General features: G+C 50.2%; 1 protein-coding gene across 2 annotated transcripts in view; it reads right to left on the reverse strand.

Moving 5' to 3' along the window:
• SYNPO2 (synaptopodin 2) overlaps positions 1-23,412 on the reverse strand; it is a 162,912-nt gene extending 139,500 nt beyond the window's left edge. For both annotated transcript variants that reach the window (XM_081304019.1, XM_081304016.1), the window contains exon 1: positions 23,293-23,412. In XM_081304019.1, the coding sequence (XP_081160145.1) occupies positions 23,293-23,397 (105 nt within the window). In that variant the 5' untranslated portion in view covers positions 23,398-23,412. The remainder of the gene's footprint in view (positions 1-23,292) is intronic.
• Between the last annotated feature and the right edge of the window lie 992 nt (positions 23,413-24,404).

Raw genomic sequence — 24,404 nt, forward strand, 5'->3', positions numbered from 1 at the left:
CCTAGTGTGTTGGACGATGTTCCATGAGGTCACCTCGTCCCTGGGTGGGAAGACCTAGTGTGTTGGATGATGTTCCATGAGGTCACTCGTCCCTGGGTGGGAAGACCTAGTGTGTTGGACGATGTTCCATGAGGTCACTTGTCCCTGGGTGGGAAGACCTAGTGTGTTGGACGATGTTCCATGAGGTCACCTCGTCCCTGGGTGGGAAGACCTAGTGTGTTGGACGATGTTCCATGAGGTCACTTGTCCCTGGGTGGGAAGACCTAGTGTGTTGGATGATGTTCCATGAGGTCACTTGTCCCTGGGTGGGAAGACCTAGTGTGTTGGACGATGTTCCATGAGGTCACCTCGTCCCTGGGTGGGAAGACCTAGTGTGTTGGACGATGTTCCATGAGGTCACTCATCCCTGGGTGGGAAGACCTAGTGTGTTGGACGATGTTCCATGAGGTCACTTGTCCCTGGGTGGGAAGACCTAGTGTGTTGGACGATGTTCCATGAGGTCACTTGTCCCTGGGTGGGAAGACCTAGTGTGTTGGACGATGTTCCATGAGGTCACTTGTCCCTGGGTGGGAAGACCTAGTGTGTTGGACGATGTTCCATGAGGTCACCTCGTCCCTGGGTGGGAAGACCTAGTGTGTTGGACGATGTTCCATGAGGTCACTCATCCCTGGGTGGGAAGACCTAGTGTGTTGGACGATGTTCCATGAGGTCACTTGTCCCTGGGTGGGAAGACCTAGTGTGTTGGACGATGTTCCATGAGGTCACTTGTCCCTGGGTGGGAAGACCTAGTGTGTTGGACGATGTTCCATGAGGTCACTTGTCCCTGGGTGGGAAGACCTAGTGTGTTGGACGATGTTCCATGAGGTCACTTGTCCCTGGGTGGGAAGACCTAGTGTGTTGGATGATGTTCCATGAGGTCACCTCGTCCCTGGGTGGGAAGACCTAGTGTGTTGGACGATGTTCCATCAGGTCACTTGTCCCTGGGTGGGAAGACCTAGTGTGTTGGACGATGTTCCATGAGGTCACTTGTCCCTGGGTGGGAAGACCTAGTGTGTTGGACGATGTTCCATGAGATCACTTGTCCCTGGGTGGGAAGACCTAGTGTGTTGGACGATGTTCCATCAGGTCACTTGTCCCTGGGAGGGAAGACCTAGTGTGTTGGACGATGTTCCATGAGGTCACCTCGTCCCTGGGTGGGAAGACCTAGTGTGTTGGACGATGTTCCATGAGATCACTTGTCCCTGGGAGGGAAGACCTAGTGTGTTGCTCCCTCCCAGAAATCAACTGGGGACCTGCACAGTGCTCCCCACACCCACTCATGTCCCAGGGGCCACTCATTCTGGATAATGATGGGTCAGCACAACCTTTTATCTGCTGTCCTGCTTGGCTTAGCGCGTGGTGGGGAAAGAGGTGGGCAAGAAGTGGACCATGACTGCAAGGGAGTGGGCAGTGGAGACAGGCAAGAAGCTGGAGTCCTGGAGAACACAGGGAATCAGGGCACCACAGCCCTTCATGAGTGGCACCTGCCCTGTGCCCAGCCATAGGAAGCCTGGCGCAGGGCAGTGGGGCGGCCCCAGGGAGTGCTGAACCCCTCTCCTGGTCTAGACTCAGCCCAGGAAGAAGCTGTGCAGAATACACTTCCCCACACAGACGCAGCCGAGAGGTCCTTTCCAGGGGACCTGGGCTCTGACTTCCTGTGGCAGCACTGACTGTCAGGGAATATTTACCCAGTCAGCCTACTAGGAGCCACGCGGGCACCAACCAGGCGTATGCTAGGCTTTTCACCATGAAACTACGGAGACTTGTGTGGTGGTGTCCTGAGCTGGTGTCCTGAGGTGGCATCCTGAGGTGGCGTCCTGTGGTCACATCCTGTGGTGGTGTCCTGAGGTGGTGTCCTGAGGTGGTGCCCTGAGGTGGTGTCCTGAGGGTGTTCTATGGTGGCATCCTGAGGTGGCATCCTGTGGTGGTGTCCTGAGCTGGTGTCCTGAGGTGGCATCCTGAGGTGGCGTCCTGTGGTCACATCCTGTGGTGGTGTCCTGAGGTGGTGTCCTGAGGTGGTGCCCTGAGGTGGTGTCCTGAGGGTGTTCTATGGTGGCATCCTGAGGTGGTGTCCTGAGGTGGTGTCCTGTGGTGGCATCCTGAGGTGGCGTCCTGTGGTCACGTCCTGTGGTGGTGTCCTGAGGTGGTGTCCTGAGGTGTCCTTTGGTGGTGTCCTGAGGTGGTGCCCTGAGGAGATGTCCTGAGGTGGTGTTCTGTGGTGGTGTCCTGAGGTGGTGCCCTGAGGTGGTGTCATGTGGTGGTGTCCTGAGGTGGTGTCCTGAGGTGGCATCCTGTGGTGGTGTCTTGAGCTGGTGTCCTGAGGTGGCGTCCTGTGGTCACGTCCTGTGGTCACGTCCTGTGGTGGTGTCCTGAGGTGGTTTCCTGAGGTGTCCTTTGGTGGTGTCCTGAGGTGGTGCCCTGAGGTGGTATCCTGAGGGTGTTCTATGGTGGCATCCTGAGGTGGTATCCTGAGGTGGCATCCTGTGGTGGTGTCCTGGGGTGGTGTCCTGTGGTGGTATCCTGAGGTGGTGTCCTGAGGTGGCATCCTGGGTTGCATCCTGTGGTGGCGTCCTGAGGTGGTATCCTGAGGTGGTGTCCTGAGGTGGCTTCCTGAGGTAGCATCCTGTGGTGGCGTCCTGAGGTGGCATCCTGAAGTGGTATCCTGAGGTGTCCTTTGGTGGTATCCTGAGGTGTGTCGTGAGGTGGCATCCTGAGGTGGCATCTTGTAGTGGCGTCCTGAAATGGTGTCCTGAGGTGGTGTCTTGAGGTGGTGCCCTGAGATGTCCTTTGGTGGTATCCTGAAGTGGTGTCCTTAGGTGGCATCCTGAGGTGGCATCCTGAGGTGTCCTTTGGTGGTGTCCTGTGGTGGCGTCCTCAGGTGGCACCTAAGGTGGCATCCTGAGGTAGCATCCTTGGTGGCATCCTGAGGTGGCATCCTGTGGTGGCGTCCTGTGGTGGCGTCCTGAGGTGGCGTCCTGTGGTGGTATCCTGTGGTGGTGTCCCTTGCTTGAGGTGTTTTCTTTAAATCTGTGTTGTCTGTAAGTTTGGTCCTATCAGTTCATTTGCCTTCGGAGAACATAATCTTGGGTCCATTTCCTTGAGTGGATCAGACTGCATGAAATGTGGCTGTGATGGTGGACACTGCGATGTTCTATGGCGTGCCCCGTTCATCAGGGTGAGATCCTGTGTGGACTGCACAGCCCCACGGCCCCGTGGAGCACCTTACCTGGATCCTTGGTCTCAGTCCCTCACCCACCCCACTAGCAATATCCCACACCATCCACCTACCATCCAGCAAATTCACCACAGAGCACCCACCTCACAGAGGATAAGACCGAGGCTCAGAGCAAAGCTGCATGTCAGGGAGAGGCGGCCGGCTCTGAATCATCGTCCTCTCAACAGATCAGTTTCCCAACCAGCCCACGACCCCATCCCATTTCTGAAGGAGAACTGAAACCCAAACCCACTTCTCTAGATCTGACATCAAGGTCAGGACAATCAAGAGCTGGGTCCTGTTCTTCTCTGTGCTCCCTAAATTCCATCCTCAACAGGAGAAACCACATCAAAGGAAGAGGAAAGATTGCATTAGCCTTGGCTTTAACCAGACTTCTACCGGAAAGGCAGTGCGCATATCCACTTAAACCCTCTTCTAGACTGTTCTATAGCTGTGCATTACAAGAAGCCAAGATGGACAAAGAGGACAGGGAAACCACAGTCCGAGTCTGCTCTCACAGGACCAACATGCTGATCATGTGACAGTGCCACTTTTTAAAAAAAGATTTGTATATATTTAGTTGTGGATGGACCTTTATTTATTTGTATGTGGTGCTGCGAATCGAACCCAGTGCCTCAAGCATGCTAGGCAAGCACGTTACCACTGAGCCACAACCGCAGCCCAGTGGTGCCACTTTCCAAGAGGGGGTTTCATCCTCGTGTGTGAGACTCGGAACTCACGTCATGGCTTCCCAGGGAAGCATGTGCCAGCAGCCCGGGCCTCAAAGTCCTGGTGACACATCTGTCCAGGGCTCAGCCCTGTGGCACCCGGGCCTGGAGACTCCCCCGAGCCCACCAGCAGGGATGCCTGTGTCTTCTCCACAAAATGGGAGAGAAATGTGCATGAACTGAACGGTCGTTTGGTCTACTTTAACACAGGGTCTGCCTGGGGCTTCTGGCCCACTGACCTGTGGGCCAGAAGGTGGGCTCTGTGGGCAGCACTGGAGGAGACCCCGCAGAAGGGGCTGCTCGCCAGGGTGGGAGGGAAGGGGCGTCTGACTTGGCCTGGGTGAACCTCTGCTCAACTTTCCATGTGGTCATCTACGTCAACCAAAACACCCCACAAAGGATTCACGCGCTAAAACAACTCTGAACAGAAGGAGCAGAGCAGGGTAGCACACTCCCCCAGGGGAAGGAGCGCAGGGCCAGGAGGACCGGAGGCAGGAAGCCCGAGCACAGCAACTTGTTCTCAGCGGCCACTGAAGTCAGGCAGCACCCAACTCGAACCTCGCAGAGTCTGAACAAGTGGAGAAACACCAGTGAGAACACGTTGAAACAGCTAAAACCACACCACGTGGCAACTCCACTTCCAGCAGATGCTCTCAAAGGCCAGAACACTGGCACCAACAGTAACAGAAAGACCACACAGAGCAGGGAGCCGACTGCGTGGAGAAGGGACGGTGCGGGGTCGGCCTGTGTACTGCAGATCCTACTTCAACACTGAGAGATGGAGAACTACGTCTGGGGATCCAAAAAGGAAGGACACTGAAGGGAAGTTCTCAAAAGAAAACCAGTTGTTGGGTTTTTTTAACAGGAAAACTGTGCAAATAAAATTATTGAAGGTACACCTGCTTTGACAGGAACTACCACACCACAAAGACTCTGAGTAGAAGTCTCAAGTGCACACACCACATGCCTTCGGGGCAGGAGGTCACTCTCACAGAAGTTACCTCTCAACCACACTGAGCCTTTGAAACAGGGGTGCAAGGATCAGCAGATGCCAGGGAAAGCCGACTGACCCCATAGGAATCTGCACCACTGACGGCCACACCACCACGTCAGATCCTTGGCAGAGCTGCAGAACTCCACGGTGTTCCACACTTGTAACACATACAGGGATATTCCAGATTTATTTCCCTTTTTTGAGGTGACAAGTGGCTCTTAGTCATTGGTGACCTGACAAATATTTTAGAATAATAAATGCAATGTTCCCCTTAAAATTAGTTGTTTTGAAAGCAAAAAATGGATGAAATAGAATTTTTTATTAAGAGTTACCAAAAATGTTTCTATATCAGGTGACTATTTTTCTGCCTGATAAATATATGTGTCTTTTTAATACCATCTCTGCATACTTAAGTAGAAAAAAATCCATTTTCATTCCTTCCAAATGTAAAGTACAGTGAGATTTTAACACTAAAGGTTCTAACCACTTAGTAGGACAAAGGGAAGGCATCTGAGGAGAAACCTCCCTCCATGTCAAATCTCAACAAAGACCTTTGCGTCACCAGCTGATGAGAGTAGAAAATGGCTAGTGGTGATTCTGTCCCTCAAATGCCTCTGCGTGTGCTGCTATCATCTTCAGTAGCCACGGCAGCCTCTGAACTCAAGAACTGCAGTAAATACAACTTCATTGTGCCTTTGAATCATTGGCCACACAGGGCCACACAAACATTTTCAAACCCATAAAGTCTGTCAATCATTGACAGCTTTTTAATCTTGAGTCTGCAGATTTAAAAGGCTTCGTGTGCTGTCAAGAAAGCAAAATTAAAACTAGTGTTCATTTTATCTTTTATTCTTTAAGTTTTTTTTCCTGGGTATGTCTTATGCTTAACATGAAAGATAAGCACAGCGGTTCTGTAGGTGTGTGTGCATGTTCTATATACACCTAGAACACAGATGGGTCTTATCCTCAACATGAAAGATGAGCTCAGCGGTCGTGCAGGTGTGTGTGCATGTTCTATATACACCTACAACACAGATGGGTCTTAGGCTCAACATGAAAGATGAGCTCAGTGGTCATGCAGGTGTGTGTGCATGTTCTATATACACCTACAACACAGATGGGTCTTAGGCTCAACATGAAAGATGAGCTCAGTGGTCACGCAGGTGTGTGTGCATGTTGTATATACACCTACAACACAGATGGGTCTTAGGCTCAACATGAAAGATGAGCTCAGTGGTCATGCAGGTGTGTGTGCATGTTCTATATACACCTACAACACAGATGGGTCTTAGGCTCAACATGAAAGATGAGCTCAGTGGTCATGCAGGTGTGTGTGCATGTTGTATATACACCTACAACACAGATGGGTCTTATGCTCAACATGAAAGATGAGCTCAGTGGTCGTGCAGGTGTGTGTGCATGTTGTATATACACCTACAACACAGATGGGTCTTAGGCTCAACATGAAAGATGAGCTCAGTGGTCGTGCAGGTGTGTGTGCATGTTCTATATACACCTAGAACACAGATGGGTCTTATGCTCAACATGAAAGATGAGCTCAGTGGTCACACAGGTGTGTGTGCATGTTCTATATACACCTACAACACAGATGGGTCTTATGCTCAACATGAAAGATGAGCTCAGTGGTCGTGCAGGTGTGTGTGCATGTTGTATATACACCTACAACACAGATGGGTCTTATGCTCAACATGAAAGATGAGCTCAGTGGTCGTGCAGGTGTGTGTGCATGTTGTATATACACCTACAACACAGATGGGTCTTAGGCTCAACATGAAAGATGAGCTCAGTGGTCATGCAGGTGTGTGTGCATGTTGTATATACACCTACAACACAGATGGGTCTTATGCTCAACATGAAAGATGAGCTCAGTGGTCGTGCAGGTGTGTGTGCATGTTCTATATACACCTACAACACAGATGGGTCTTATGCTCAACATGAAAGATGAGCTCAGTGGTCGTGCAGGTGTGTGTGCATGTTCTATATACACCTACAACACAGATGGGTCTTAGGCTCAACATGAAAGATGAGCTCAGTGGTCGTGCAGGTGTGTGTGCATGTTCTATATACACCTACAACACAGATGGGTCTTAGGCTCAATATGAAAGATGAGCACAGTGGTTGTGCAGGTGTGTGTGCATGTTGTATATACACCTACAACACAGATGGGTCTTAGGCTCAACATGAAAGATGAGCTCAGTGGTCGTGCAGGTGTGTGTGCATGTTGTATATACACCTACAACACAGATGGGTCTTATGCTCAACATGAAAGATGAGCTCAGTGGTCGTGCAGGTGTGTGTGCATGTTCTATATACACCTAGAACACAGATGGGTCTTATGCTCAACATGAAAGATGAGCTCAGTGGTCACGCAGGTGTGTGTGCATGTTCTATATACACCTACAACACAGATGGGTCTTATGCTCAACATGAAAGATGAGCTCAGTGGTCGTGCAGGTGTGTGTGCATGTTGTATATACACCTACAACACAGATGGGTCTTAGGCTCAACATGAAAGATGAGCTCAGTGGTCGTGCAGGTGTGTGTGCATGTTCTATATACACCTACAACACAGATGGGTCTTAGGCTCAACATGAAAGATGAGCTCAGCTGTCGTGCAGGTGTGTGTGCATGTTCTATATACACCTAGAACACAGATGGGTCTTATGCTCAACATGAAAGATGAGCTCAGTGGTCATGCAGGTGTGTGTGCATGTTGTATATACACCTACAACACACATGGGTCTTAGGCTCAACATGAAAGATGAGCTCAGTGGTCGTGCAGGTGTGTGTGCATGTTCTATATACACCTAGAACACAGATGGGTCTTATGCTCAACATGAAAGATGAGCTCAGTGGTCACACAGGTGTGTGTGCATGTTCTATATACACCTACAACACAGATGGGTCTTATGCTCAACATGAAAGATGAGCTCAGTGGTCGTGCAGGTGTGTGTGCATGTTGTATATACACCTACAACACAGATGGGTCTTATGCTCAACATGAAAGATGAGCTCAGTGGTCGTGCAGGTGTGTGTGCATGTTGTATATACACCTACAACACAGATGGGTCTTAGGCTCAACATGAAAGATGAGCTCAGTGGTCATGCAGGTGTGTGTGCATGTTGTATATACACCTACAACACAGATGGGTCTTATGCTCAACATGAAAGATGAGCTCAGTGGTCGTGCAGGTGTGTGTGCATGTTCTATATACACCTACAACACAGATGGGTCTTATGCTCAACATGAAAGATGAGCTCAGTGGTCGTGCAGGTGTGTGTGCATGTTCTATATACACCTACAACACAGATGGGTCTTAGGCTCAACATGAAAGATGAGCTCAGTGGTCGTGCAGGTGTGTGTGCATGTTCTATATACACCTACAACACAGATGGGTCTTAGGCTCAATATGAAAGATGAGCACAGTGGTTGTGCAGGTGTGTGTGCATGTTGTATATACACCTACAACACAGATGGGTCTTAGGCTCAACATGAAAGATGAGCTCAGTGGTCGTGCAGGTGTGTGTGCATGTTCTATATACACCTACAACACAGATGGGTCTTAGGCTCAACATGAAAGATGAGCTCAGTGGTCGTGCAGGTGTGTGTGCATGTTCTATATACACCTAGAACACAGATGGGTCTTATGCTCAACATGAAAGATGAGCTCAGTGGTCACACAGGTGTGTGTGCATGTTCTATATACACCTACAACACAGATGGGTCTTATGCTCAACATGAAAGATGAGCTCAGTGGTCGTGCAGGTGTGTGTGCATGTTGTATATACACCTACAACACAGATGGGTCTTATGCTCAACATGAAAGATGAGCTCAGTGGTCGTGCAGGTGTGTGTGCATGTTGTATATACACCTACAACACAGATGGGTCTTAGGCTCAACATGAAAGATGAGCTCAGTGGTCATGCAGGTGTGTGTGCATGTTGTATATACACCTACAACACAGATGGGTCTTATGCTCAACATGAAAGATGAGCTCAGTGGTCGTGCAGGTGTGTGTGCATGTTCTATATACACCTACAACACAGATGGGTCTTATGCTCAACATGAAAGATGAGCTCAGTGGTCGTGCAGGTGTGTGTGCATGTTCTATATACACCTACAACACAGATGGGTCTTAGGCTCAACATGAAAGATGAGCTCAGTGGTCGTGCAGGTGTGTGTGCATGTTCTATATACACCTACAACACAGATGGGTCTTAGGCTCAATATGAAAGATGAGCACAGTGGTTGTGCAGGTGTGTGTGCATGTTGTATATACACCTACAACACAGATGGGTCTTAGGCTCAACATGAAAGATGAGCTCAGTGGTCGTGCAGGTGTGTGTGCATGTTGTATATACACCTACAACACAGATGGGTCTTATGCTCAACATGAAAGATGAGCTCAGTGGTCGTGCAGGTGTGTGTGCATGTTCTATATACACCTAGAACACAGATGGGTCTTATGCTCAACATGAAAGATGAGCTCAGTGGTCACGCAGGTGTGTGTGCATGTTCTATATACACCTACAACACAGATGGGTCTTATGCTCAACATGAAAGATGAGCTCAGTGGTCGTGCAGGTGTGTGTGCATGTTGTATATACACCTACAACACAGATGGGTCTTAGGCTCAACATGAAAGATGAGCTCAGTGGTCGTGCAGGTGTGTGTGCATGTTCTATATACACCTACAACACAGATGGGTCTTATGCTCAACATGAAAGATGAGCTCAGTGGTCGTGCAGGTGTGTGTGCATGTTCTATATACACCTACAACACAGATGGGTCTTAGGCTCAACATGAAAGATGAGCTCAGTGGTCGTGCAGGTGTGTGTGCATGTTCTATATACACCTACAACACAGATGGGTCTTAGGCTCAATATGAAAGATGAGCACAGTGGTTGTGCAGGTGTGTGTGCATGTTGTATATACACCTACAACACAGATGGGTCTTAGGCTCAACATGAAAGATGAGCTCAGTGGTCGTGCAGGTGTGTGTGCATGTTCTATATACACCTACAACACAGATGGGTCTTAGGCTCAACATGAAAGATGAGCTCAGTGGTCGTGCAGGTGTGTGTGCATGTTGTATATACACCTACAACACAGATGGGTCTTATGCTCAACATGAAAGATGAGCTCAGTGGTCGTGCAGGTGTGTGTGCATGTTCTATATACACCTACAACACAGATGGGTCTTAGGCTCAACATGAAAGATGAGCTCAGTGGTCGTGCAGGTGTGTGTGCATGTTCTATATACACCTACAACACAGATGGGTCTTAGGCTCAATATGAAAGATGAGCACAGTGGTTGTGCAGGTGTGTGTGCATGTTGTATATACACCTACAACACAGATGGGTCTTAGGCTCAACATGAAAGATGAGCTCAGTGGTCGTGCAGGTGTGTGTGCATGTTCTATATACACCTACAACACAGATGGGTCTTAGGCTCAACATGAAAGATGAGCTCAGTGGTCGTGCAGGTGTGTGTGCATGTTCTATATACACCTAGAACACAGATGGGTCTTATGCTCAACATGAAAGATGAGCTCAGTGGTCACACAGGTGTGTGTGCATGTTCTATATACACCTACAACACAGATGGGTCTTATGCTCAACATGAAAGATGAGCTCAGTGGTCGTGCAGGTGTGTGTGCATGTTGTATATACACCTACAACACAGATGGGTCTTATGCTCAACATGAAAGATGAGCTCAGTGGTCGTGCAGGTGTGTGTGCATGTTGTATATACACCTACAACACAGATGGGTCTTAGGCTCAACATGAAAGATGAGCTCAGTGGTCATGCAGGTGTGTGTGCATGTTGTATATACACCTACAACACAGATGGGTCTTATGCTCAACATGAAAGATGAGCTCAGTGGTCGTGCAGGTGTGTGTGCATGTTCTATATACACCTACAACACAGATGGGTCTTATGCTCAACATGAAAGATGAGCTCAGTGGTCGTGCAGGTGTGTGTGCATGTTCTATATACACCTACAACACAGATGGGTCTTAGGCTCAACATGAAAGATGAGCTCAGTGGTCGTGCAGGTGTGTGTGCATGTTCTATATACACCTACAACACAGATGGGTCTTAGGCTCAATATGAAAGATGAGCACAGTGGTTGTGCAGGTGTGTGTGCATGTTGTATATACACCTACAACACAGATGGGTCTTAGGCTCAACATGAAAGATGAGCTCAGTGGTCGTGCAGGTGTGTGTGCATGTTGTATATACACCTACAACACAGATGGGTCTTATGCTCAACATGAAAGATGAGCTCAGTGGTCGTGCAGGTGTGTGTGCATGTTCTATATACACCTAGAACACAGATGGGTCTTATGCTCAACATGAAAGATGAGCTCAGTGGTCACGCAGGTGTGTGTGCATGTTCTATATACACCTACAACACAGATGGGTCTTATGCTCAACATGAAAGATGAGCTCAGTGGTCGTGCAGGTGTGTGTGCATGTTGTATATACACCTACAACACAGATGGGTCTTAGGCTCAACATGAAAGATGAGCTCAGTGGTCGTGCAGGTGTGTGTGCATGTTCTATATACACCTACAACACAGATGGGTCTTAGGCTCAACATGAAAGATGAGCTCAGCTGTCGTGCAGGTGTGTGTGCATGTTCTATATACACCTAGAACACAGATGGGTCTTATGCTCAACATGAAAGATGAGCTCAGTGGTCATGCAGGTGTGTGTGCATGTTGTATATACACCTACAACACACATGGGTCTTAGGCTCAACATGAAAGATGAGCTCAGTGGTCGTGCAGGTGTGTGTGCATGTTCTATATACACCTAGAACACAGATGGGTCTTATGCTCAACATGAAAGATGAGCTCAGTGGTCACACAGGTGTGTGTGCATGTTCTATATACACCTACAACACAGATGGGTCTTATGCTCAACATGAAAGATGAGCTCAGTGGTCGTGCAGGTGTGTGTGCATGTTGTATATACACCTACAACACAGATGGGTCTTATGCTCAACATGAAAGATGAGCTCAGTGGTCGTGCAGGTGTGTGTGCATGTTGTATATACACCTACAACACAGATGGGTCTTAGGCTCAACATGAAAGATGAGCTCAGTGGTCATGCAGGTGTGTGTGCATGTTGTATATACACCTACAACACAGATGGGTCTTATGCTCAACATGAAAGATGAGCTCAGTGGTCGTGCAGGTGTGTGTGCATGTTCTATATACACCTACAACACAGATGGGTCTTATGCTCAACATGAAAGATGAGCTCAGTGGTCGTGCAGGTGTGTGTGCATGTTCTATATACACCTACAACACAGATGGGTCTTAGGCTCAACATGAAAGATGAGCTCAGTGGTCGTGCAGGTGTGTGTGCATGTTCTATATACACCTACAACACAGATGGGTCTTAGGCTCAATATGAAAGATGAGCACAGTGGTTGTGCAGGTGTGTGTGCATGTTGTATATACACCTACAACACAGATGGGTCTTAGGCTCAACATGAAAGATGAGCTCAGTGGTCGTGCAGGTGTGTGTGCATGTTCTATATACACCTACAACACAGATGGGTCTTAGGCTCAACATGAAAGATGAGCTCAGTGGTCGTGCAGGTGTGTGTGCATGTTGTATATACACCTACAACACAGATGGGTCTTATGCTCAACATGAAAGATGAGCTCAGTGGTCGTGCAGGTGTGTGTGCATGTTCTATATACACCTACAACACAGATGGGTCTTAGGCTCAATATGAAAGATGAGCACAGTGGTTGTGCAGGTGTGTGTGCATGTTCTATATACACCTACAACACAGATGGGTCTTAGGCTCAACATGAAAGATGAGCTCAGCGGTCGTGCAGGTGTGTGTGCATGTTCTATATACACCTACAACACAGATGGGTCTTAGGCTCAACATGAAAGATGAGCTCAGCGGTCGCGCAGGTGTATGTGCATGTTCTATATATACCTAGAACACAGATGGGTCTTAGGCTCAACATGAAAGATGAGCTCAGCTGTCGTGCAGGTGTATGTGCATGTTCTATATACACCTAGAACACAGATGGGTCTTAGGCTCAACATGAAAGATGAGCTCAGCTGTCGTGCAGGTGTATGTGCATGTTCTATATACACCTAGAACACAGATGGGTCTTAGGCTCAACATGAAAGATGAGCTCAGCGGTCGTGCAGGTGTGTGTGCATGTTCTATTTACACCTAGAACACAGATGGGTCTTATGCTCAACATGAAAGATAAGCACAGAGGTTCTGTAGGTGTGTGTGCATGTTCTATATACACCTACAACACAGATGGGTCTTAGGCTCAACATGAAAGATGAGCTCAGCGGTCGTGCAGGTGTGTGTGCATGTTCTATTTACACCTAGCACACAGATGTGATTCACTCAGTTTCTTCTTCCAGAAGGTTTTGTTACATGTTTGGACCTCACTGGTCTGATGGAGGAGCAGTTGTATGAGCCAAGCTTCAGCCCAGGCAGTGGAGCCCGAAGAGCTCAAGTGAGTGCTGGGGTGGTGGACACAGGAGGGCTGGGGGTTGCCTCTAACTCCAGCAGGGTCAGAGCCCTGGAGGCCTGACTCCAACAAGGGCCTCTCTGGTGAATGCAGCTTCTCCAGACATGGTGGGGGGTGTGAAGGCAGCTTTCCAGCAGGGATGAGGGAGTCGGAGCCCTCTCCTGAGCATCATGAGGTTTCCTGAGGGCTGAATGCACCTCTGGAGAGTGACAGGCCTGTGGCCTAGATCAAGGGGGCTTCAGGTGCCTTCAGGAGGCTCAGCCCATGAAGAAGCCACATGTTAGCAGCAGTCAAGGCTGTTGACATCACACTGTCTGTATCCTGATCTTGCCATTTGCTGACAGGTGACCTTAAGCTACTGACATGGCTTCTGTATGCCTCAGATTCCTCGTCTGAGCAAAGGATGGGAAATAATTCATAACATGCCTCACCCATGGTGGGTGCATACTCAGATTAAACAATGTCATGGCTATTTTATGAAAGCACTGAGGACCCTGAAAAGTATTTTAAGAAGTGCCACAACAGGTGACAGCAAAACCTCTCTGGCAGCTTTGTATCATGAACCTAAGAAATGTGACACCCTGGGTAACAGTGTGGCCCACAGATTTTCCTAAGTGACAAACAGTGGAACCTGGGCTGTGGGCCATGTGTCCACCCTGGTGGTCTGGGGCTTCAGGCACCCACTAGCACCACAATGGCGGGAGTAGGCTCTGGCACAGGTACCACAATACATGAAATTGGACAGGTTGACTACTGAAGGACGTTCCCAAAGCCAGACCATAAAGCTGGAAGTAGGTACCTTACCTCCTTTTCCATGCACAAACTTGAACACACAACCACAGGGATCAAAAATGACCAGGAAGCTCGGTGCCACCGAGCACACAAAACTAAGTACCAGTAGCTAACCTTAAAGAGATGAAGATGTGTGAACCACCTGGTAAAGAACTCAAAATAGTGTTTTAAGGAAGGCCAATGACTTCAAGAATATACAGAAAAATATTTCAATGAAAAAATAACCAGAAAAAAAATTAAAAGAAAGATTACATAATAGTGATGATAAATCAATCAAATCCTGGAGCTGAAAACTATGGTGAATGAAATGGAAATACAGCTAGCAGGACCAGCAGACTTGATCAAGCAGAAGAAAGCCTCTGAACTCAAAAGACAGATGCTTTGGAAAAACACAGAAAAGAAAAAAATAACAGATTTTGAAAAGAAATAAGAAAAATTGTGGGATTTAAGGATGGCATCAAAAAGGGTAAATTTATGAGCCATTAGCATTTCAGAAGTAGAAGAAAAAGTAGTATAAAAAAATTAAAGAAATAATAGAAGGAAATTTTCCAAGTCTGGAGAAAGATATAAATATATCCAGGGGTAAAAGAAACACCTTCAGGTTTGATCTGCATAAGGCTCCCTGAAGACCCCATAGTCAAGCTATCAAAGCTCACCAAGAAAGAAACTAGAAAGGACACAAAAGACATCCCATGAGAGAATCAGTATTCTTAAAATGTCCAAACACACGAAGTAATTCCTATCAGAATATCAATGGTATTCTTCACAGAACCAGAAATATCTATTGAAAATTTGTATGAAACCACAAGAAAACCAAATAGACACCTTGAGCCAAAGGAAAAAAGGAAGAGGTGTCACACTTTCTGACCTCAAAACACAATACAAGCTTAAAACAGCGTTGAGACCAGATATGCAGGCCTGTAGAACAGAAGAGAGGCCAGGAGGGACCCGCACATCCTCAGCCTTTGCCCCTCAGGAACTCGGCCCAAGGTCAGTAGAGGGAGGAAATAGCAAATATCAGAGCAAAATATTGAAACAGAAATGAGAAAAATGCAAAAGATCAACAAAGCAAAGAGCTGGTTTTTGTGAAAGGATAAACAAATTGAGAATCTTTAGCTTAACTAAGAAGGGAGAGAAAAGACTCATCTAAAAGCAGAGATGAAAAACTAGACATTCCCATAGCTCATGACACACACTGGAGGGCCGTCTGGTCAGTACGTGTGCCAGGGTGATCCTGTACCTCCAAGCAGAAGGACGGAAGCAGACCTGGCCTCTGGCCAGTTAAGATCAGCTCAATGGATTAGAGATTTAATGAAGACCTGAAACCAAGTGACCACTAGAGGAAATGGAGAGCACTCGGGGTGGCCTGGCGGCAGCTGTCTGGAGATGATGTACCAGAAGCACGGCAGCAAGGGCCCGCGTTGAGCTACTGGCTTCCCCCAGCGACCAAAACAACCAGCAGCGGGAAGAGACAACCTGAAGCTCCGGGACCGTTTCCACAAACTGCACCTCGATGAGAGATTCAAACAACACCAAGTCAAGAAACAGATAACTGACACGTGGGCCAAAGACACCATAGACATTTCTCCAGAGAAGACTCACGATGGCCAACAGGTACGTGAGAAGAACGGTGGACATGGCAGGCCTCAGGGAGACTCAGGCCAACACGGCGAGGCCACCGTCTCCGGCTCAAATGCTGTGATCCACAGGTGATCAGGGAGGGGCCAGGGCAAAGGGAGCCCTGGCCACTGTGGGCAGGAGGGAAACAGTCAGCTTGGCCCAGAGAGTCGCCTGCAGGCACCTGGACGGCTCAGCAGTCAGAGGGCCATGACCCAGCAACTGCAGAATGCCCAAACCAGAGCCCCTGACCCGCGTTCTCGCGGCAGCGTTCTCAGCAGCAGTGGAGGGCCCAGCCGGGTGTCCTCGCAGGACGGGAGGATGGAGAAAAGGAGGCCTGCACGCACCAGGGCGCATCCTCAAGCTGCACAGAGGAAGCTCCTGGGGATGGCTTGCACAGCCTGGGAAGCACTGTGTCACGTGAAATCAGATGACACCACACGGTCTCACTCACACATGCCACCTAGAGGCACAGGGGTGGGGTCACCAGGGCTAAAGGCACTGACGGCGTGGGGAGACGGGGTGGGGTCACCAGGAGGGCTGTGGAGGGCTTAGAGACAGGAGGGAGGGGGGCAAGATCGCAGCGGGGTGGAGCCCGAAGATAGGAGATCCACCATGCAGCAGCTGACTGTGGACACTGCTGTGTGTGGTTAGATCTCAAAATAAGGACTGGGTGCAACACCTGTGGACAGCTGTTTTAACCACTCCCCATTATTTTTCCAGACACCATGTTGTAAGTGATAAACACATACAACTTAATCTGTTAGCTTAAAATAGATGGATTAACAAAAGACCACGTGGGAATTTGGTAAGTAGAAAATTCTTAAATCAGGATTTGAAGATTTGTAATCTATTTTATTTCGTAAATTGTTTATCTTAAAAATAAACTCCCAATAAAATAACCTGACATGACCTTGAGTCTGTGATGTGACTCGGTGTCAGAACAGGTTTATCTACAGGTCACAAACACCTCTCAACCAGGTGCACTCAGGCGGCCCTTCCCCTAACTGGCTGCTCACCTGCACAGGCCCACAGGGGACTCTGCACAGGTGGAAGGCTCAGGGCTGCCCAACCACCCAGGCCGCAGAGGCCACCACTCTTGCGTGCTCCTGAGGGTGGATCTTAAGTGGGGCAACCCGAGTTCCGTGCTCCAGAAGGTGACTCCAGGGCTGGGTGTGGCTCAGTAGCAGCACTTCCCCAGCATGCACCAGGCCTGGGTTCCATCCCCAGCACCAGGAGAGTCATAAGTAAAACTGGCACAGGGAGCATTTCGCATCCAGTAAACATCCCACACAAGTTTCTTCAAAGAAATCGTCTCCAGAAGGTTCTGTTAAGGGCCACCAGATGTTTGGGGAAACGACCCCTCTGTTGTTACTACTGACTCCCAGGACAGAAGTCATCAGCGTCCCCCAAGGTGAAACCCCTGCCAGGTGCACTGGGTGAAGCCCCATGGACACCCCACACACAGCCTGACCCAGGAGGCTCCCGAGGCTCCTCAGCCCGACACCCACACCACTTCCAAATGCGGCAGATGACTGTCCAGCAAGAGTGCCAGGGAAGACCAAAGGCCAGCGGGCAGGAAGTGGACCTGGGGTGTTCCACTCACTCAGAAAACCCTCCACCACGGCTACCAGGCCTCCCCCGGAAACACGCTGGACTCCACGCCAGGCAGGACCGCATCCGGACGTCTGCCCCCCAGGGGTGGCAGAGACTTAGAAGCCTGTCTGTTACAACTGAGGGGAAAGGGCTGTGGCTCAGCGGTCGAGCACTGGCCGAGCACGTGTGAGGCACTGGGTTCCATCCTCAGACCACATAAAAATAAATAAGTAAAGGTTAAAAAACTGAGGAGAGGGTGGCAGATGAGCAGAGGGTAGAGGGGGCTCCTCAGATGAGCTTTAACCTCTGAGGTTGTTTCCCTTCAGGTTGTTCAGGATGAATCAGAACGCCACTTCCTGCAAAGCCCTGGTGGGTCTAGCTCCACCGTGACACGCCGTTCTTCCAGGTTTATTATACACAGAGTTTACTCCAGGTTTCTCCTGTTGCACACTGTGCCTGAAACCCCTTCCCTCAGTCCCACAGGGAGGAAGTCACCACGCACCCAAGGCACTCTGGATCAGGTGAGTTTCGGTGTTGCACAAACCCCACGCTAAAGCCGTGCGATTCTCAGCCACACTGAGCAGCAGTCCGTTCTTCCTGACGGAGGCTCACGCCCAAGAGTGGCAGGGTGCTTCTCCAGGAGGAGGTGTTCTACTGGACTTTGGACGAGGTGACATAATTCATTTGCAAATAATTTAATTTTTTCAGGATCAGCTTTTTTGCATCTATAATCTGACAGTAATAAACCCTGGTCAGTCCTGCTGGTATCAAAAGAGGTAACAATAGTTCATTTGGAAAATCACGAGACGCATACATGGAGCTACTTCTAGCCAAACACGTGAACTCACAGACGAAGTTAAGTTGTTTCACACGTTATCTGGTTGAATGTAAGGGCCTGTCACCAGGACCCCAGCCTGCCACCAGGCACAGGGGAGGGTCTCTGCATCTCCTCTGCAGGAGAAATGCCAAGGCAGGTGGCAGGATTGAGCCAGCTTCTAGCGCCCTACCCCAAAGGTCAGACTCCCAGCCAGGAGCTCCAGGAGCCAGCCGCCAGGCTCCAGGGCAGGGCAGAGCAGAGTGAGGTGAGCCCAACTTCCATCCCAGGGTGCCTGCCCCAGGGGGTCTCCAGGGCTCCTAGGAGAAGCCACATCTGCCCTGGCACTTGGTCACCAGCCACAGAGAACTTCAAGGGCCACTCAGCATTGACCAGAGAAGACAACAGCAGCCGAGAGAGACATGCCCCTGTTCAGCTCTGGGTGAAGGCCACTCCTCTCCCCTCTGCAGCTGGAGGGTAGACAACACCCTTCTCCCAGGGTGAGCTCCAGAGCCACAGGGCCAGGAGAGGGAACTCAGAGCCAGGTATTAGACAGAAGCTCCAACTGGACTGGACAGTTGATGACCAAGGGCAGGAGAAGTGCAGGGGTCTGCCCAAGGTACTCTCAAGGGGTCTGTCTTTGTCAATGCTGAGAGCTTCAGTGGGCAGAAATGGGCCGACTCACGCTTAGAACAGAACCAGCTGGCACTCCTCGAGGTACCCAGCCAGCCACACCCCACGAGGCACAGAGGAGCTCTGAAAACACCGGCTCCTGCCATGCTCCTGTTTCCAGGTGGAATGAGTGAGACTCTGACTCTGGGCTTCAGGCAGATGGGAAACCCCCTTCCGGGGTGGTCTGAGTGTGAGCTGAGCTCTGGTCAGCTGAGGGCTCTGCTGCTGGCTCAGGTAGCCTGCTGGGGGCTCCTCCTCGCTGCCAGAGCTTGCCCAGGGCGTGCCCGGAGCCCGCCCTGGTGTGGACATGAGAGAACCTCCCTTCCTGCAGCCCGGCCTCCAGGGCTCCTGCTGAAGGCCCAGCTCACCTGGCTGGCCACCACAACGTGACCTGCTCACAAGGCTGGAACTCAGGCAGCTCTGGGCCTCTCTGGACCACCTCCTAACTTGGTTGGGAAAGGGCAGTGTGCCTGCCTCCCAGTGAGCGCAGAGTGGACCCAACTGGCTGCCCTCTGCAGCAGGGCTGGGGATCTGCATCACACAGGGGAATTACCTCCAAGTGTTTACAAACCCTGAGGCCCAGGGCACACCCCAGGCCAATTAATTATCTCCCAAGTGATTACAAACACTGAGGCTGTGGTATGTTTGCGTTTTATGAACTTTCCTGGGGGGACCACCCTAGCCTACCTCCATCTCTATCCTCTTGGGCACATTTCCAACAAAAAAGGAGAAAAGTTGCATCCAATCATCTTTACAGATCCCCGTAGCAAGAGCCTGGCCTGTCTCACTGCAGCTTCCCCAGCTCTGGGGCAGAGGCAGCTTCTCACACACACGCTCAGGCTCTGCAAAACTCTCCAGGAGACGTCACTCACAGGCACTGGAACCCTTCTGGGCACTGGGCAGGACTTGCTGGACACAAGCGCTGTGCCAGGTCCCCACCAGGCAGAGTGCATGCGCAGGGGCATCTGATGCCACGGCGGCCCCACGACTGAGCGCACTGAAACACAATGTCCAGACGAGGGTGTGGACACACCGTTTGCCTAGGAGATGCACCTCATGTGTGGGCTAGAAGCAGACCTGCCTTTGAATTTCTAGTTAAGGACCCAGAACCAACCCAGCGTGGAGTGACCAGCTCATTTATGTTAACCAACCCAGCGTGGAGTGATCAGCTCATTTACGTTAAAGACATCACTAGCTTTCCATTGGTAGTGAGGAGCAGTCATGCTCAGCTCCCTTCCCCACAGACGGCTGTTTCTGCAATCGCTCTCTCTGAACCATTCCAGAAACCTCACTGATAGCGCAAGGGATGTGGCACAAGGGGACACGGACCACATAGCCTGGACTGCACTGAGCCTACAAAATGTGCTTTGTTCAGAGCTTTACAGGGTCCACAGCCACAGGTAAGAATCACTGCATCCATCACTGCCTCAGGAAGAGAGCGATGATGATTTTGATCTCAATTGTGATGGGTGCTTGAAACTCTGAACTGAAATCCAATGGGAATCAGAACTACAAAGATTTGCAGGGTTTAAAGAAAAAAGTCTCACTGTATTAACCATGAAAGATACATATTCTGAACAATGTTTTGTTCATTGTTTTCAAAATGTGAGTTGTTTTGAATTGTAAGATGTGTTATCCAACAAAAACGGCTCCAACGGCTTGACATGGAGCTTTCCAGAGTGATCTGCCAAGAGTGTGTCCCGGGAGGCCACGAAGGGACCCCCAGGGAGCTTTGCAGCGGGGTCTGCTGACATCCTCTGGCTCCGACAGTGAGGCTGTCCGTCTGCACAGCTTGCTTCTGGGGACAGATCAGGCCAAGTGGCTTTAGCCTGTGAGGCGGACACTGTGTCATACAGAATGCAAATTCACAGACACGCAAGCATTCAAACACCAGATGCGTTACTGATTATTTGGCCTTTTTAAAAAATCAGTTTATTTAAAAAAAAAAAAAAAACAGAAATTGAGAGCACTGAGCTTTTTGTCTCTGAGAAGTTTTGTTAATATTCCTGTTAGTGATCTTTAAAGTGTGGGTTTGTGTGCAGTTTGGTCAACCAGCAAGTACTGAACATGTCCGAACATCTCTGAGAAGTGACCAGCCACCACTGGGAGGGTGCTCAGTGGCATTCACAAGGCCACTGTGCTGCTGACCACTTAATAACATCACCCTTGTTTTTCCTGTGCTGGGTTTTTTTCTATACAGAATTATTAAAGATCTAAACACAAATGTTTCACAACTAGCCAAATTTTGTTTTATCTTTGAACAAAACATTTCATAGCATTCTCATTTTAAGGTCATGGTTCAAGCACTGGCTGAAATTCTATCTTCTTGGGAAATATTTTTTTTCAATTATCAAATTAATCTTTTTTCTCAAAACACGAGCATCTTGCTTGCCAGCAACCATCCTGCACCCAGCCTGTATGTCCCACCTCTAGGTGGGGGCAGCTCCACCCAAAGGAGCCGGTCTCTGCCCCAGGACACCCTCCTGCGCTGAGCTCGGTGGGAGACCCCTTGGTGGGAGACCCTGACTGGTCCACTCTCTGACAGGCGCAGCACTTTAAATAAGAATGGTGGTCCTGGCAGGCAGGCACAGTGGGCAATCTTGCTCCCAGGCTTTCTAGAACAGGAGCTCCCTGAGCAAGAGAGGACAGTGTGAACCTTGAACCAGCACCCAGAGAAAGAGGTGCCACTCCTGCTGAGCTCTTCAGAGCCACTGGACATGACAGCTTTCAGCCTCTCTGTCCTCACATTCCACCCCAACTGTGCCCTGGGGCATAGGACCTTCAGGACCCTGCAGTTCAGCTCCTCCTTAACTCTCTCCTTACACCCGCTCCAGGAGGGCAGGCCACTCACCCAGGGCTGCCCTGGAGATCAGCGCTGGAGTCAGCCCCATCTCCCTGTGGGAAGCAGATGACCCACCACTGTTCTGGACTCAGTGAACGCTCCAGCCTCAGGTCCCAGCCTGAATCACACCTTCACGTTTATCACACAATGTTGCCACAAACTACCAGTAACAGGTGCTTTGTGGTGACCAGAATTTTGGAACCCTGCTGCCCGGGACCCTCTAGTTCTCGCAGGCTCTTTTCTTCTTGTCCCAGGGGCCCTGCCCCTCCTCCCTTGCAGGTCCTTTCCCCCAGGCTCTTCCTTTCCATCCGAGTGTTGCTTCACGGATGCCCGGGAAGGTGGGATCCCCCAGCACGGTCCTGCTCGCCTGCAGCACTGGCCTGCCCTGGCTCCCAGGGAGCCTCGAGGGCCACAGATCCCTCTGAGGTCCCCTGGGACACTCCAGAAGGGTGACTTAGCCCCTCAGGCTCTCTCCTCACCTGAAAATACTTGAATTAGGATCTCTGATGAACTTTCCAGTCTTATTTTAACAATCTGCTTTTCCCTGTCCTGCTTCTTGTCTGGGCTGAGAACCTGAACTTCCACTAGGGGCAGGATTCTACCATCGCGTTATGAAAGGATTTTCTGATGGATTCCTGAGAGCAGAAAACTTCAAAGAAGCTCCTTTTCTCACTCGCACCGCTTTTTAAAAGTAAAAGCCAAGGTGAAAGAAGGCCTACAAGGCAGTGACCCACATATTTCAGAAGCATCTGGATCCATTTTTAATATCAGCATAAAGCAAAGTCCACCTCCTGCCTCACAGGCTCTTTGATATGATACTATAATTTGGTATTAAAATCAGGTAAAAACTTGTTCCCCGTCGTACAGTTCCAGGTTTTTTTGTCTGCCAGTTGGAAGGCAGCAGACCCCAGCCCCGCGGTGCACCCCTGCCAGCAGCTCCTGCAGCCTGCAGTCACTCGGGGCCCTGGCAGCGCCGGGATCCCTGAATTTTATGGCTGTCCTTAACCAGCTGGGCACACTTCAGGGAAGACAGCACTTGGCTTTCTGCATTTACTCGTCAAATCCTTAAAAGGAGATTCTTTAAATAGATTTTATGACATTTCATCATACTTTAAAAATTATTGCCAAAATTGGCTTTTCCGTGCACGCTGCCCCCAGCCCTGGATCCCGTCCCCAGAGCCTCCTCGCCCAGCGGCTCTGCCCCGCGGAGCTCCGCTGTCCTCCGAGGGGGCGTACCTGGGTCTTGACGGCAGCCCCTCACCGGGACCCTGCCCTCCCGGGGCTCGCCAGCGGCGGACCGGAGAGGCGGTGGTTCGGACTCTGGAGTTTCTTGAAACCCCGCCTGTTCTCCGGCAGTTCGGCGTCCGAGGCCGCCAGAACTCGGCAGGTGGGGCCCCTGGGGCAGACCACCTGACCCGGCTCCCCGCTCACCTTCGCCACGTGTAGAGGCTGCCTCTGCTCCTTGCCGCCCTGCAGCCGGAACCCCCAGGGCGCCCCTCCAGTCATGGAGATGCAGATGAAGTCCCCCGTGCCCATCTTCCCTCTGGCTGGGCCGCGGGCTGAGCTGGAAGGCCGTGGGCGGACGCGCGCAGCGGGTGCCCGGGGACCGACCCGGCGCGCAGCCGCGCGCTGCTCGGCGCCTCCGGTGGGTCCTGCGCCCGCGAGGCTGGGCGTCCGGGAAGAGCTGGCTCCTGCGTCACGCTCCTGACTCGGCCCCCGGAGGGAGGGCGCGCCGCAGCCGCCGGGTCGGGCGGTGGGGAGCGAGAGCAGCATTCCTCCGCTGAAGAAGAACCAGCAGTTGAAAACCTGGCGGCTAATAATTCTATAAATAGCAGAGAACACGTGAAGTTTTCATCCCGCGCCACGAGTGACAGCCTAAAATCTGTGCTTGGAGAATACGACTCCGGGAGGAGCAGATTCTCCAAAGGAATGTGAGATTTACCAGTGAAGAGTGGAAGGGACAGAGAGTTCAAGTGGGTTAGGCGACTGCGTTCATGCGTTTATCCCCTAAGAGGAGGATTATTAACAATTATTGACATTTCTGCAAACCTCCTGTTTTCTTATGTATGGAGGAAGGGAGGGAAGAAGAGAGATGGAGAGAGAGGGAACCCTATGCTTCCCCCATCTACCTCCTAATAAGTACTCTGTGGCATGGTTCGGGAATTTCAAATCTAAATGCTCTTTATTCCTTCCTCTGACCCTCTTAAAACTGAATCTGAGAGTCAACAGCTGCATCACCTACAAGATGGTTTCTGTAGTTTCTCATTATATGTTCTGAATCTGGGTGGTCCAAAATGGACATGGATTTCACATGTGTTCCAGAATATTCTCATGTTTTAAATTGGAACATGAGGTACCAGAAATATACAAGTGGAAAGTTTTAACTTGGCCATGATGATTTTCTTTTCCATAACCCTCATCCACATAAGAACACAGGTAGGAGAAGGGTCCTGGGACAGTCCCTGTGTTCCAGGTGGGACCAAAGAGTAGCCAAGCAGACAGATGCAGACACCCACACAGGGCTTCACACAGCACCCAAGCAC

The sequence above is a fragment of the Spermophilus citellus genome (genome assembly GCF_964194105.1).
Source record: "Spermophilus citellus genome assembly, chromosome: 8".
Lineage (NCBI taxonomy): Eukaryota > Metazoa > Chordata > Mammalia > Rodentia > Sciuridae > Spermophilus > Spermophilus citellus.